Source organism: Dendrobates tinctorius, unplaced genomic scaffold (genome assembly GCF_039654945.1).
Source record: "Dendrobates tinctorius isolate UK_male_01 unplaced genomic scaffold, ASM3965494v1 ptg000130l, whole genome shotgun sequence".
Classification (NCBI taxonomy): Eukaryota; Metazoa; Chordata; class Amphibia; order Anura; family Dendrobatidae; genus Dendrobates; species Dendrobates tinctorius.
This window is the reverse complement of record NW_027361798.1, coordinates 2,063,652-2,078,511: the sequence shown is the minus strand read 5'-3', so window position 1 is coordinate 2,078,511 and position 14,860 is coordinate 2,063,652. Positions and strand designations below refer to the sequence as shown.

Here is a 14,860-nt window from a genome sequence, read left to right as displayed (position 1 = left end):
TTTTTCTGAGGGTTTTTTCATCCCGTTCCGACTGCAAAAATGCAGTGGTTTCCCGGCGAATTTGAAATCAGCCCGGGAACATCCAGAGGTTCTTGTCGGGAAGATACAAAAGGAGGTTCGTCTTGGTAGGATGGCTGGCCCCTTTTCAATACCACCGTTTTCGGAGTTTAGAGTGTCGCCGTTAGGGGTCATTCCGAAGAAGGAGCCGGGTTCGTTTCGATTGATACATCACTTATCGCATCCGAAAGGGTTTTCAGTCAATGACGGGATTTCGCCCGAAGATGCATCGGTGTCTTATGCATCGTTTGATCGGGCGGTAACGTTGATCAGAACGGCGGGAGAAGGTGCTTGGTTGGCAAAATCGGATATTGACTCGGCGTTTCGTTTGCTGCCAGTGCACCCGGATTGTTTTCATTTGCTAGGTTGCCAAGTGGACGGCGAATTTTACTATGACATGTGTCTCCCCATGGGATGTTCTATCTCTTGTTATTATTTTGAGCTTTTTAGTTCATTTTTGGAATGGGTAGTGAGATGGGAATCGGGGAGCAGGTCCGTTACCCACTACCTGGATGATTTTCTTTTTGTTGGCCCAAAGGGCTCGGATTTGTGTAACAGGTTGCTTATGGCTTTCACGACCATGGCAGACAGATTTGGTGTGCCATTGTCCCAAGAGAAGACCATCGGCCCGGAGCAAGTTTTATCGTTTTTGGGCAACGAAATTGATACGGTCGCAATGGTGTACCGTCTTCCCAGTGAGAAAGTTCAAAAATTGATGTCGATGATTGATGGATTCCTGTCTGTTAACAAGGTGACCCTTTTACAGATGCAATCGCTGTTAGGTCTCTTGGTTTTTGCCAGCAGAATCATGCCAGTGGGCAGGGTTTTTTCGCGAAGGCTATCCTTAGCTACGAAAGGTGCGTCTAGCCCCCATCACAGGATGCGGGTTACAAAGACTATGAAGGCGGATTTGGAAGTGTGGCGTTTGTTTTTGGAAAAGTTCAATGGTCATACCTGTTTCATGTTGCCCCGCCGCATGGCTCGTGATATGGGATTACGTTTCACAGGAGATACAGAGACTGGTTTTTTGGCGGTTTTCGAGAACAGGACGTGTAGGGAGCCGTGGCCGGAGGTTTGGCGGAGTTCGGAGTTATGTCGGGACGGGACGTTATGTGAAATTTTTGCGATTGTCGTTTCAATTGAACTTTGGGGTGAGTTACTCAGTAACCAAGAGATTCATATGCAGACTGCTGATTTGCGCGTTGCTAGATGTATCAATCATATGTCGTCCAAGTCGCAGCCGGTATTGAGCCTGCTGCGCCGGTTGGCTTTATTGAGTCTGAGATTTAACATCTGGCTTCGAGCTCAATTGGTACAAGAAAGTGATCTTTGCATGTCTAACTTTTCCATTCACCCTGATTTACAGGTGCTATCAGCTTCTTGCCCCAATGCTCTCCAGGAGGTTTTTCGATGTCCGCCGCACCTGTGGGAGTTGGTCGCGAACAGCTGATGTCGCTGGTTCGCTAGTCGGTGACTGCGTCTACGTGGCAAGCTTACGGTAAGGCGTGGAAGGAATGGTGTTTAGTGGCGGGTTCCAGGCCGGTGCAAGACTGCGGGGAGGCGAGATTGCAAGTGGTAATAGAGTACCTCTGCCATTTGAGGGATAGGGGTTTGTCGGGGACATCAGAACAGCAGCGTTTGTCGGGTATTGCCTTTCATTTTCAATTGTTAGGTTGAGGGGATGTGACGAAATCCTTTATTATTCGGCAGGCCATTAAAGGGTGGAAGAGGATTCATCCATCTAGTGAGTGTCGGCGTCCTATTTCGCTAGCCTTACTGGGCCAGCTGATAGAGATTTCGCAAAAGGTCTGTAGTTCGAAGTTCGAAGCGGCCCTCATATCCGCGTCGTTCAGTTTAGCATTTTTTGGAGCATTAAGGGTCGGGGAATTAGTTCCGCGTGGAAAATACGGTTCAGAATGTGGATTACTAGTTGGGGATGTGGTTTTCTTGGACACAGCGGTGCGGGTACGAATAAGGAAGTCTAAGACTGATACATTGGGTCGGGGTTCTTGGGTGTTGCTGAATGTCTCAAACTCCCCGACGTGCCCGGTTGGTTTGCTGACGGTATACTTGGAGGTTAGATGCGGTGGTGAATTTTTCTTCACGCACGTAGATTCATCGCCATTAACGAGATACCAATTCCAGGCGGTATTCAATAAATGTTTGAAGGGGGTGGGAGTGCCGGTTCGTGATTACGGCACACATTCTTTTCGAATTGGGGCTGCTACGGAGGCTGCTAAGGAAGGTTTGCCTGATGAGGAAGTTCAGCGGATCGGGAGGTGGCGTTCAGCGTGTTTTGCTAGGTACATTCGTCCGGATTTATTGTACTAACGCTTCAATTCTTTCTGCAGATCCGGTTAGACCAACGGTATGGCTGCTGGGACACTCGTATATATTTTGGGCAGCGCAGCGAGCGGAATGTCGCCCTGGTGGGAGACATTTAGGCTTTCGAGATGTGTCCTGCATGTGGAGAGGCATCCGGGGGTTGCAATGGCCGCAAGTTCTCCCGGAAGTGGTGTCGATTTCAAGAGGAACCAGGGGTCCGACAATTTTGGTTTTGCATGCAGGGGGAAATGATTTATGTTCCTACAAAATGGCGGAGCTCCTTACAATGATGCGAGCCGACATGGAGCGATTTCATGGTTTTTTTCAAGAATTGGTTTTCGTATGGTCAGAAATTGTTCCGAGGGCAGTGTGGCAAGGAGCGAGGGATGGTATAGCCGTGGAGCGTACCAGGAGGAACATAAATGCTCGGATTTCTAAGTTCGTTCGCGAGCGTTTTGGGGTAATGGTTATGCATAGACAGTTGGAAGGGGACAATGCTGCATTGTTGAGACCCGATGGTGTACATTTGAATGATATCGGGCTCGATATTTTTCTCTCTGGTCTCCAAGATGGCATTGAGCAGGCATTGCTGTTGATGGGTGGGGGTCGGAGTCCTGTCTGAGGTCAGGATCCTCCGTGGCGTTGGAGAAGTTATTGCACGAAGCTACGGCTTGCCGGCTGACTTGCCTGCGTCTATGGAGCGGGGCATTGAGCGGCTAGCGCGTTTTAAGAAAGCTAAGTGCCTGTTTACAAATGGTTGTTAAATTTTACAAAAGAAGTTTAATAAAGCTGTGACTGACTTTCACCCATCATTTGTTTTCAGTGTCTAATTAATAGTGGTTAAGAGGGGCTGAGGAAATGCGTTAAGGGGTTACCTTCCCCTCCTTTTAGGTCAACACAGTCTGGTGGGCACTGATCTGATTAAGGAAAGTGCCACTGACTGGGTGTGCCTTTCCTACCCTCCCCTTACCCCTGATTGGTTCGGGCATGACAGCTGCCCTTCCATGATTTAATGAGGTGGGATTTAAGTATGGGGAGCCAATTGGGATAAAGAAGGGATTAGCACAGCCCCTTCCTATGTATATAAAATCCTGGGATTTTAGCAGCCCTTCCTCTTCCTCCGTTCACTGCGGTCCTGGAAGTGCTTTTCCCACCCTCCCTCCCCTTTTGTGACAAATTTGCTGATGTTATGTTATTTCGTTCTTTTATTCGTAGTTATTACAAGTCACGGCGTTGGAGAAGTTATTGCACGAAGCTACGGCTTGCCGGCTGACTTGCCTGCGTCTATGGAGCGGGGCATTGAGCGGCTAGCGCGTTTTAAGAAAGCTAAGTGCCTGTTTACAAAAGGTTGTTAAATTTTACAAAAGAAGTTTAATAAAGCTGTGACCGACTTTCACCCATCATTTGTTTTCAGTGTCTAATTAATAGTGGTTAAGAGGGGCTGAGGAAATGCGTTAAGGGGTTACCTTCCCCTCCTTTTAGTTCAACACAGTCAAGATGTGAGAAGAAGAGGAGACAAGACTTGGAAAGAAAAGAAAAAACGAGAGAAAAAGAGGAGAGAAGACATGGGAAGAAAAGGAGAGAAGATGTGTGACAACATGAGAAAAGATGTGGGAAGATGAAAGAAGAGATGGGACAACAGGAGAGCTCAGAGTACGGGTGTCACAAGTAGCAGATAAATGATAACTAAGTGGAGAGATGTCAACTACAGCAAGAAATTCTACAGCTCTGAGCAAAAGTCTTAGGTAGCTGATGAATAAATGCTGAAGAGTAAGAAGCTTCAGAGATACAGTGGTTACGGAAAAAATGTCAGAATCTTGTTTGTCTGGACCCCACAAAACGATTCCCCTTTCCAGATATTGAGAGAGCCAAAATTTGAGCTCGATCAAACGACGTTAACCCGTGCCGCTCGTCGCTCAAAGTTTGAAAAAATCCAAATTGTGGTATTTTAAGATTTAGGTATTTTGCATAGTCTGTTAGACTATAAAGAATGTGACAACAACATTGCAGAAATAGCCCTGACCAAATTTTCGAACCATTTGTGGTATTTGAATGCAGAGTTGGTGGGATTATCGTTTTTTGATCCCACCATTACAGACAATGAAAAGTTGTTACTGGCTAATAAATTGCTCAGTAGCACAGATGAACCATCAGAGCACGCTAACCTACATGAGTTGATAATTTTACATAGTTATCTAATCTATTCTAGAGCTTTTGTTAAAGTAGTTTTTGAAACGTCAGAATATAATGCTCGGCATTTGCTTACAACTTGCAGGACATATTGCTTTTGTTCTTCATCTTTTGTCAGAAGGTCGTTAAAGTCGGTTACTTCCTACCTCTTTTAATTTTTCTTTCCTAACTTTTGGCTTTACAACCCTAGCGTGCTCTGATGGTTCATCTGTGCTACTGAGCAATTTATTAGCCATTAACAACTTTTCATTGTCTGTAATGGTGGGATCAAAAAACGATAATCCCACCAACTCTGCATTCAAATACCACAAATGGTTCGAAAATTTGGTCAGGGCTATTTCTGCAATGTTGTTGTCACATTCTTTATAGTCTAACAGACTATGCAAAATACCTAAATCTTAAAATACCTCAATTTGGATATTTTCAAACTTTGAGCGACGAGCGGCACGGGTTAACGTCGTTTGATCAAGCTCAAATTTTGGCTCTCTCAATATCTGGAAAGGGGAATCGTTTTGTGGGGTCCAGACGGACAAAATTCCGACATCGATTTTTTGCGGTCACCCTAGTGTACATTAATGAGAAAAAAAAGGAACTTTTTTGAATTTACCAAATGGCTGCAATAAAACAAAAAGTGAAACATTTTAAGGGATCTGAATACTTTCCATACCTGCTGTAGAACAGTCAGGGCCCAGAAATGGGGTAGGCAGGTAGCCAGTCACCTAGGGTGATACGTTCTGCATACCCTGGGATGGCGCACTCTGGAATACAATACTAGTAATCGCTCCTCCAGTGTGTTGTTCTAAGCTGCAGTGAGAAAGTTCACTGGTGGTGAATTCTGATTAACCCAAGGGACCTAACTTATGGCATCACTCACTGCGTGAGAAAATTCTGTGTGAAAAATTACTGCAGTGCCGTGAGGTCACCGGGGTTCAGCTGTGAACTTTCTCATGAGAGCTCAGCGCTACATACTGTGTGTGCCAGATTATGTGACTGTTCTCCAAATTGTTGTGGAACAGAATGGATCATCTTCACTTCGGACAGTTGAGTGATATGTTTTGTTTTTGTTTTTTTTACAGGGGTCATGTTTATCAGTGGATTATGCAAAAGGTGAGTATAACTGTGCTTTTTATTTTTCTTTCAAATAAAGGATTTTTTTTTTTACAATCTAGCTATGGGGTTATTAATGAGGGCATCTTATAAATGCCTCTCCATTATTAGCCTGTGGGATTGTTGTCAGCAGACATAATCCATGGCCCCTTACCAGCCTGAGAATACCAGCCCCCAGCTGTCTGCTTTAGTTTGGCTAGTTGTCAAAAATGAGGGGAACCCTACGCCATTTTTTAAAATGATTTACTTAAATTATTTTTTAAAAAAAACAGCGTAGGGACCCATGATTCTTGATAACCAGTCTTGGTAAAGTTGACAGCTGAGGGTTGCAGCCCGCAGCTGTCAGTTTTGTCTGCACTAGTTATCAAAAATAGTAGAGACTCCACTTTTTCTTATTTATTTAAAGCACAGGCGCCGGATGATGAATACTTCCATCAGTGGCACCTGCTTTCACTGTTATCAGTGACAGCAGGCAAAGGCTGATGGGAGCAGTACTCTCTCAGGAGAGGAGTGTGACTGGATGTAGCTATTTTTAGTACTGGTCACAGCTGCTGGCTCACGCTGTCATCTGACAGCATGAGAATTGCAGATCTCTGACCGGTGGTAATAATCTTACCTCCAATCAGAGCCTGTGTTTGTTGAGATTTTATGCAGATGACAGAGTGGCAAAATATGAATGTTCGGGCCCTCCATTTATCTGCATGTGGCCTGGGTTCGGGTTCAATCCCAACTTTTTTTTAGATGTTTGGCTGAACCTGCTGGACCCAAAAATTCACAGGTTCGCGCATCACTAGAGAGGAATGCCCGGGTCACGAGTTGGTTTCTGTACTTACAAAATTTTAATCTTTCCATGGATCATCGACCCGTGAATGCGGATGCCCTGTAGTGGGCACCTTGTATGGTGATAGGTGTTCAACCCCTCAAGTTTGAACAGGGGGGGATATGTAAGATAGTGAGGGGTATTATATGTGAGGGCCGTTCTGTATCCCCCAGAATGTGCTTGGAAACATACTGAACAGCTGGAGTACATTGTGATTACAGCCACGGTTGTGGTTACTGTGCAAAGCAAAAATAAGTGTGCACTGGATCATGGTGCTTGACTGAATCAGTTTATCAAAACCTGTCTGGGGCTTTTATTTTTGGAGAGATCTATAGGATGGTGGTGGGACGGATCTCTCCCTCCAGTCTGGGTCTTACATGTGGGACACTGTTTTCATTTAAAATCTGCAGTAAAGGTTTGGGTGTGTCAGTTTGTGTTGGAATTCACATGCAGCAGAGCTGAAGGCGTTGTGGACGTATGCTTGGATGACCAGATCAGGGCCAGCGACATGGATGACCACGTTACCACCCGAGACCCTTGCAGGGGTGTAGGTGCCTGCGGCTGTGATCTAGAGGTGAGTGATTTCATGTGTGCAGTGTCCGGACAATAAAGGACGTTTGCTTAACTCGCTTCAGTCGCTGTCTCTCTAAATTCTCTGGTGGAACCGCCGCTGCCATACAATACAGAAGGACGCGATTAATGACCTGTACAGTAATGGAGTCTCGTTCTCTGCAGCAGCAGTTGGGTGAAGACATCTGGGATAATGTATCGTCCACTTATGTCAGAAGGACACAGCCCCACTGAGGTTTTGGCTTTCACTGGAGCTATTTGGAGAAATGAATAAAGTTGTATTTTCCTGGTGGTGAATTGTTCAGACAAGCTTGGAGTCGGTGGCCCACAGGCTCACGTTGCTCTTTGCATGGGGCAGAGCGCGCTTTCCTTTGATCTGGGTCAGTGTGATTGCTTTATCTTTGCTCTTTTATATCTTATCGGATTTGTCTTTTTTTTCACGGAGCAGCAGGTGATGAATGTATATTCTGCATCCAAGAAAGGAGGAGAAGGAGTTAATGGGTCACCGCCGCTCACTGTGGGGCCACGATAAAACAGTGCAGAAATCGCAGCGCGCACACTCAGCACTGCTACAGCACCACAGGCGACTCTGGAGGACACTCACCATCCATGATGAACCCCGTGTCCACACTGTACGTGCTCGTCATCATCGCTGCAGCCGGTGAGTAGTGACCTCATATCTTACTTACCAGGACAGAATGGAAGATTGGGACAAGTTCAGAAGCCTCCATGAGATGCAGTGATACATAGTGATACACAGTGATACATGGTGATATATGGTGATACACAGTGATACACAGTGATACATGGTGATACATAGTGATACACAGTGATACATGGTGATATATGGTGATACACAGTGATACATAGTGATACATGGTGATACACAGTGATACACAGTGATACACAGTGATACACGGTGATACACAGTGATACATGGTGATATATGGTGATACACAGTGATACATAGTGATACATGGTGATACACAGTGATACACAGTGATACACAGTGATACACGGTGATAAACAGTGATACATTGTGATACACGGTGATACATAGTGATACACAGTGATACACAGTGATACATTGTGATACACAGTGATACATGGTGATACACAGTGATACACAGTGATACATGGTGATACATGGTGATACACAGTGATACATGGTGATACACAGTGATACATGGTGATACACAGTGATACATGGTGATACACAGTGATACATGGTGATATATGGTGATACACAGTGATACATAGTGATACATGGTGATACACAGTGATACACAGTGATACACAGTGATACACGGTGATACACAGTGATACATTGTGATACACGGTGATACATAGTGATACACAGTGATACACAGTGATACATTGTGATACACAGTGATACATGGTGATACACAGTGATACACAGTGATACATGGTGATACATGGTGATACACAGTGATACATGGTGATACACAGTGATACATGGTGATACACAGTGATACATGGTGATACACAGTGATACATGGTGATATATGGTGATACATGGTGATACACGATGATACACAGTGATACACAGTGATACACAGTGATACATGGTGATACACAGTGATACATGGTGATATATGGTGATACACAGTGATACATAGTGATACATGGTGATACACAGTGATACACAGTGATACACAGTGATACACGGTGATACACAGTGATACATTGTGATACACGGTGATACATAGTGATACACAGTGATACACAGTGATACATTGTGATACACAGTGATACATGGTGATACACAGTGATACACAGTGATACATGGTGATACATGGTGATACACAGTGATACATGGTGATACACAGTGATACATGGTGATACACAGTGATACATGGTGATACACAGTGATACATGGTGATATATGGTGATACATGGTGATACACGATGATACACAGTGATACATGGTGATACACAGTGATATATGGTGATACACAGTGATACATGGTGATACACAGTGATACATGGTGATACACAGTGATACATGGTGATATATGGTGATACATGGTGATACACGATGATACACAGTGATACATGGTGATACACAGTGATATATGGTGATACACAGTGATACATGGTGATACACAGTGATACATGGTGATACACAGTGATACACGGTGATATATGGTGATACACAGTGATACATGGTGATACACAGTGATACATGGTGATACACAGTGATACAGTGATAAATGGTGATATATGGTGATACACAGTGATACATGGTGATATATGGTGATACATGGTGATACACGGTGATACACAGTGATACATGGTGATACACAGTGATACATAGTGATACACAGTGATACACAGTGATACATGGTGATACATAGTGATACACTGTGATACACAGTGATACATTGTGATACACGGTGATACATAGTGATACATAGTGATACACAGTGATACACAGTGATACACAGTGATACATGGTGATACACGGTGATACACGGTGATACACAGTGATACACAGTGATACACAGTGATACATTGTGATACACAGTGATACACGGTGATACACAGTGATACATAGTGATACACAGTGATACACAGTGATACATAGTGATACATGGTGATACACGGTGATACACAGTGATACATGGTGATATATGGTGATACACAGTGATACATGGTGATACACAGTGATACACAGTGATACATGGTGATATATGGTGATACACAGTGATACATGGTGATACACAGTGATACACAGTGATACATGGTGATACATGGTGATATATGGTGATACACAGTGATACATGGTGATATATGGTGATACATGGTGATACACGGTGATACACAGTGATACATGGTGATACACAGTGATACATGGTGATACACAGTGATACATGGTGATTAGAGTTGAGCGAAACGTGTCGAAAAATTTCAAAAGTCGCCGACTTTTGGTAAAGTCGGGTTTCATGAGATGAAACCCGACCCTAGGGTGAGGTCGGCCACGAGCTCGGCGACTTTAGCTCCAAAGTCGCGTTTCAAAAGTTTGTTTTCCGCCATTTTTAAGCCAATCAGGATCCACGGACACTGTGGGCAACGTGATGACATAGGCAGGGGTCATCACCATCTTTGAGAAGGGCATGCAAGTGATTGGCTTGCTTTGGGAGGCGTCACAGGGGGTATAAAAGGGCGTGCATGCCGACCGCCATGTTACTCATGCTGATCTCAGAATAGGGAGAGCTGCTGCTGCTGCTGATTCTGTAGGGAGAGCGTTAGGCAGGGAAGAAGACACCAAAAACTGCTTCTGCTGCTAGCGATTTTGCCTGTACAACACAACAGTCACTGTGTGTGCAGTGCAAGTGGAGGCTATATTTTGCTGGATCAGCTGTGTTGGTTGTTAGGCTGCCTTATAAGGCTTCCTGATAGCTGCATTGCTGTTTTCCCACTGCTCTGGAAACTGCTTTTTTAAAAGCAATCCAAATTTTTTTTTTGTCCTGGTGAGGTACTGAGCGCGCATTTTTTCACACCATACAGCGGTGTACGCTCCTCACACAGTACCGTGTAACGGCTGTTATCACAGCCACAGTGAAGCTATCTGTGTGTCACTCTGTAAGGATAAGTCGAGGACCTGTTCAGTTCTTACAGACCTCCACCTTCTAGTTTTGTCTAGTTTTCAAACAGTTAAGTATATTTGCTGTTTGATCACATTCAAAACTATAGAGAGACAGCGTGTGTCAGTCCGTATACTTAAAAAACACGGAGCTTGACAATTTTACGGACACCGGACAGCGGTGTACGTGCACACTCCTCTCTCAGTACCATGTAACGGCTGTTATCATGGCCACAGTGAAGCTATCTGTGTGTGACTCTGTAAGGATAAGTCGAGGACTTGTTCCGTTCTTACAGGCCTACACTCTAGGGAGATTCCTATTCTGCCCAATTCTATATACACCTTGTAGTTTGTCATACACTAGCCAATTTCTGCCTGTGACATAGCGGTGTGATATTCACTGGGCCTCACACAATCCAACAGTGTCCACAAGTGTGTTCAGAAATTCTACATCTCCCCTGTCCTATAGTGACATTTTTCACACCTCCGACATTGAGCCTGTGACATAGCGGTGTGATATTCACTGGGCCTCACACAATCCAACAGTGTCCACAAGTGTGTTCAGAAATTCCACATCTCCCCTGTCCTATAGTGACTTTTTCACACCTGCGACATTGAGCCTGTGACATAGCGGTGTGATATTCACTGGGCCTCACACAATCCAACAGTGTCCACAAGTGTGTTCAGAAATTCTACATCTCCCCTGTCCTATAGTGACATTTTTCACACCTCCGACATTGAGCCTGTGACATAGCGGTGTGATATTCACTGGGCCTCACACAATCCAACAGTGTCCACAAGTGTGTTCAGAAATTCCACATCTCCCCTGTCCTATAGTGACATTTTTCACACCTGCGACATTGAGCCTGTGACATAGCGGTGTGATATTCACTGGGCCTCACACAATCCAACAGAGTTCACAAGTGTGTTCAGAAATTCTACATCTCCCCTGTCCTACAGTGACATTTTTCACACCTACAACATTGAGCCTGTGACATAGTGGTGTAATATTCACTGGGCCTCACACAATCCAACAGTGTCCACAAGTGTGATCAGAAATTCTACATCTCCCCTGTACTATAGTGACATTTTTCACACCTGCGACATTGAGCCTGTGACATAGCGGTGTGATATTCACTGGGCCTCACACAATCCAACAGTGTCCACAAGTGTGTTCTGAAATTCTACATCTCCCCTGTCCTATATACACCTTGTACCTTGTTTTACATTACTATATAGTTTGTGGGATTTTGTGTACATTTTTACCAAAAATGAGGAAGGCTGGTGGAAGAGGCCATGGAATTGGGTGGGGGTTGCCAGCTGGTAATGATGGTGTTGGTGGTGGATCTGATGGTAGTGGCAAAAACAAAATAGGACCGAATTCAGGAGGTGTTGAGCCTGCGTTATCGTCTGGCTACACAAGGCCTCGAAGGCTTAGTTTTCTAGGAGTTGGCAAACCGCTTTTAAAGCCAGAGCATCAGGAAAAAGTTTTGGCTTACATTGCCGACTCAGCCTCCAGCTCTATCGCCCCCTTTCTGAAGTTGCAAAAAATAAAAGCACTGAGTCGTCATTGGAGGGTCATGTTCATGAACCACACCTTTCCTTGTGTCCTTCATCTCAACCAAGATTGAAGTATAACGCAGGCCATACAACTGATTACTCCATGGAGCTGTTTTCACATACCATGCCTGGGTTATCAAGTGAAATGGTGAATTACCCAAGCCAAGATGAATCTGACATGGAGTGCACTGATGCACAGCCACTGCTAGATTTATCTGCTGGTACATTCACTCAGAGCACTACATTGTCCTCGCAGTGTAATGAGCCAGATTCTGACCCTGATGAGACTCAGGTGCCCCTTCCCGCATACTATACCACCATACACGGTGACACAGAGGAAGGTGCACATGACATTGAAGAGGAGGTGATGGATGACCCAGTTGTTGACCCAGTTTGGCATCCATTGGGGGAAGAGGGTGCTACTTCCAATAGCTCAGATGAGCAGGAGGAGCATCCACAGCAGACATCGACATCGCAACAGCTGTTATCTGGCAGGCCCGGAGCACTCCAAAGACAGGTTCCAAAAATCAAAAGAGTTGCTGGACAGCTTGTCCAGACGGTCAAAATAGCACAGCGTGCTAGGCCGCAAAATGTGCAGTGTGGCACTTTTTTTAACAAAATCCTCATGATCAGGCCAAAGTTATCAGTAAGAAGTGCGCAAAGACCTTTAGCCGAGGGAAAAAGCTGAAAAATTTGAATACCAGTTGCATGCTTAGACATTTAACCAGCATGCACTTGCAAGCGTGGACACAACACCAAACCTCAAGTACCACATGTGCAACTGATGACAAAGAAGGTAGTCAGCAACGCTACATTGTTTCCCCCACTGTAAGCCCACCGGTTAGCACAGCAGCAAATGTTGAGGTGTCGTTGCAAGGCCAAGGCAGTCAGGGAATCCCACTGTTATATCAACAAAAGACTGAATCTAGGCCATCAGAAAGAACACCAACTCCATCACCATCATCAACCCTCTCTCAGTCCGCCCTGTCCACCGCTAGTTCCACCATATGCAGCTCTCAAGTCCAGCTCACCCTCCCAGACACTATGAGTAGGTCAAGAAAGTACTCAGTCTCTCATTCGCGTACACTGGGTTTGAATGCCCACATTTCCAAACTAATCTCGTTAGAGATGATGCCCTATCGGTTGGTGGAAAGCGCAGCTTTCCGCAAACTCATGGCCTATGCAGTACCACGCTATGACCTACCCAGTCGCCACTTCTTCTCTCGCAAAGCCATCCCAGCCCTCCACCATCATGTGAAAGACCGCATTGTCCATGCACTAAAGCAGTCAGTGAGTGGAAAGGTGCACCTCACAACAGATGCATGGTCCAGTCGGCATGGCCAGGGCCGTTACTTGTCCATCACTGCGCACTGGGTTAATGTGGTGGATGCAGGGTCCACAGGGGACAGCGGTGGTGGGACAGTGCTGCCTAGCCCACGGTATAGGAAACAGTTGGCTGTATGCGTTCGACCCTCCTCCTCCTCCTCCTCCAGAAGTGAAAGCTCGTCCACAGAGCGCAGTCGCACAAGCACTCCATCTGCAGCTGCCACTGTTGCACACGAAGTGTCCCCCTATTGAGCAGCTACTGGAAAGCGTCAGCAGGCTCTGTTGCAGATGATGTGTTTGGGCAACAGACACACCGCGGAGGTGCTGGCCGAGTACTTTCAGGGACAAACTGAGTCATGGCTGGGCAGTATACATCTTGAGGCAGGCAAGGTAGTTAGTGATAACGGCCGTAATTTTGTGGCAGCCATAGCCCTTTCAAACCTCAGCCACATACCATGCTTGGTTCACACCTTGAACCTGGTGGTGCAGTGCTTCCTCAACAATTATTCGGAGTTAACAGCCCTGCTCCAGAAGGTGCTAAGACTGTGCGCGCACATCCGCTGGTCGCCTGTACACTCCATTCGTATGCAGAAGCTGCAGCGATTGCTCCACCTTCCCAACCACCGCCTCATTATCGACATTGCAACAAGGTGGAACTCCACCCTGCACATGGTTGAGCGGCTGTGCGAACAGAGGCAGGCCATAATGCATTTGTGGGAGGATACACGGCCAGGCACTTTGAGAGCAGACAAGGAGTTGACAGGTGTGCAGTGGTCGAAGCTGAAAGACCTCTGTAAAGTCCTTCAGTGTTTTGAGGAATGCACACTGCTGGTAAGCGCAGACGACGCCATCCTAAGCATGAGCATCCCACTTATGCGTCTGCTCATGCAAACTTTGATGCACCTTAAGGAGCAGGCGTCTGCAGCCAAAGTTGACGAGGAGGAAGAGGAGGAGGGTATCCTTGATGACATTCAGCCATTGTCTGCTCTGGGACCTCTCCTGGACGAGGTGGAGGAAGAAGATGAGGAGGAGGATGATGATGGGGATGATTACTTAGGGGAGGAGGATGGATCTCGTGGGGCAAGTGAAAATGTTGGCGTGGCAAGGTCTGGTACAGGGTTTGTGTGTGACTGGAGGGATGTGGATTTGCCAGAAAGTGCTCCCCCAACCAGCACTCGCAGTGCTTCATTGACACCGGGAACATTGGCCCACAAGTCAGATTATGCCTTGCAGATCCTAAAAAGGGACCCCCGCATTGCCAAAATGATGAACGATGACGACTACTGGTTGGCCAGCAT

At 45.7% G+C, this 14,860-nt stretch overlaps 1 protein-coding gene across 1 annotated transcript in view; it reads left to right on the top strand.

Moving 5' to 3' along the window:
* Nucleotides 1-14,860, top strand: part of LOC141047972 (uncharacterized) — a 36,074-nt gene that overhangs the window by 4,687 nt on the left and 16,527 nt on the right. Inside the window, exons 2-5 of the mRNA XM_073543346.1 lie at nt 1,424-1,555; nt 2,409-2,413; nt 3,865-3,992; nt 5,649-5,679. Coding sequence (XP_073399447.1) covers nt 1,424-1,555; nt 2,409-2,413; nt 3,865-3,992; nt 5,649-5,679 — 296 coding nt within the window. The remainder of the gene's footprint in view (nt 1-1,423; nt 1,556-2,408; nt 2,414-3,864; nt 3,993-5,648; nt 5,680-14,860) is intronic.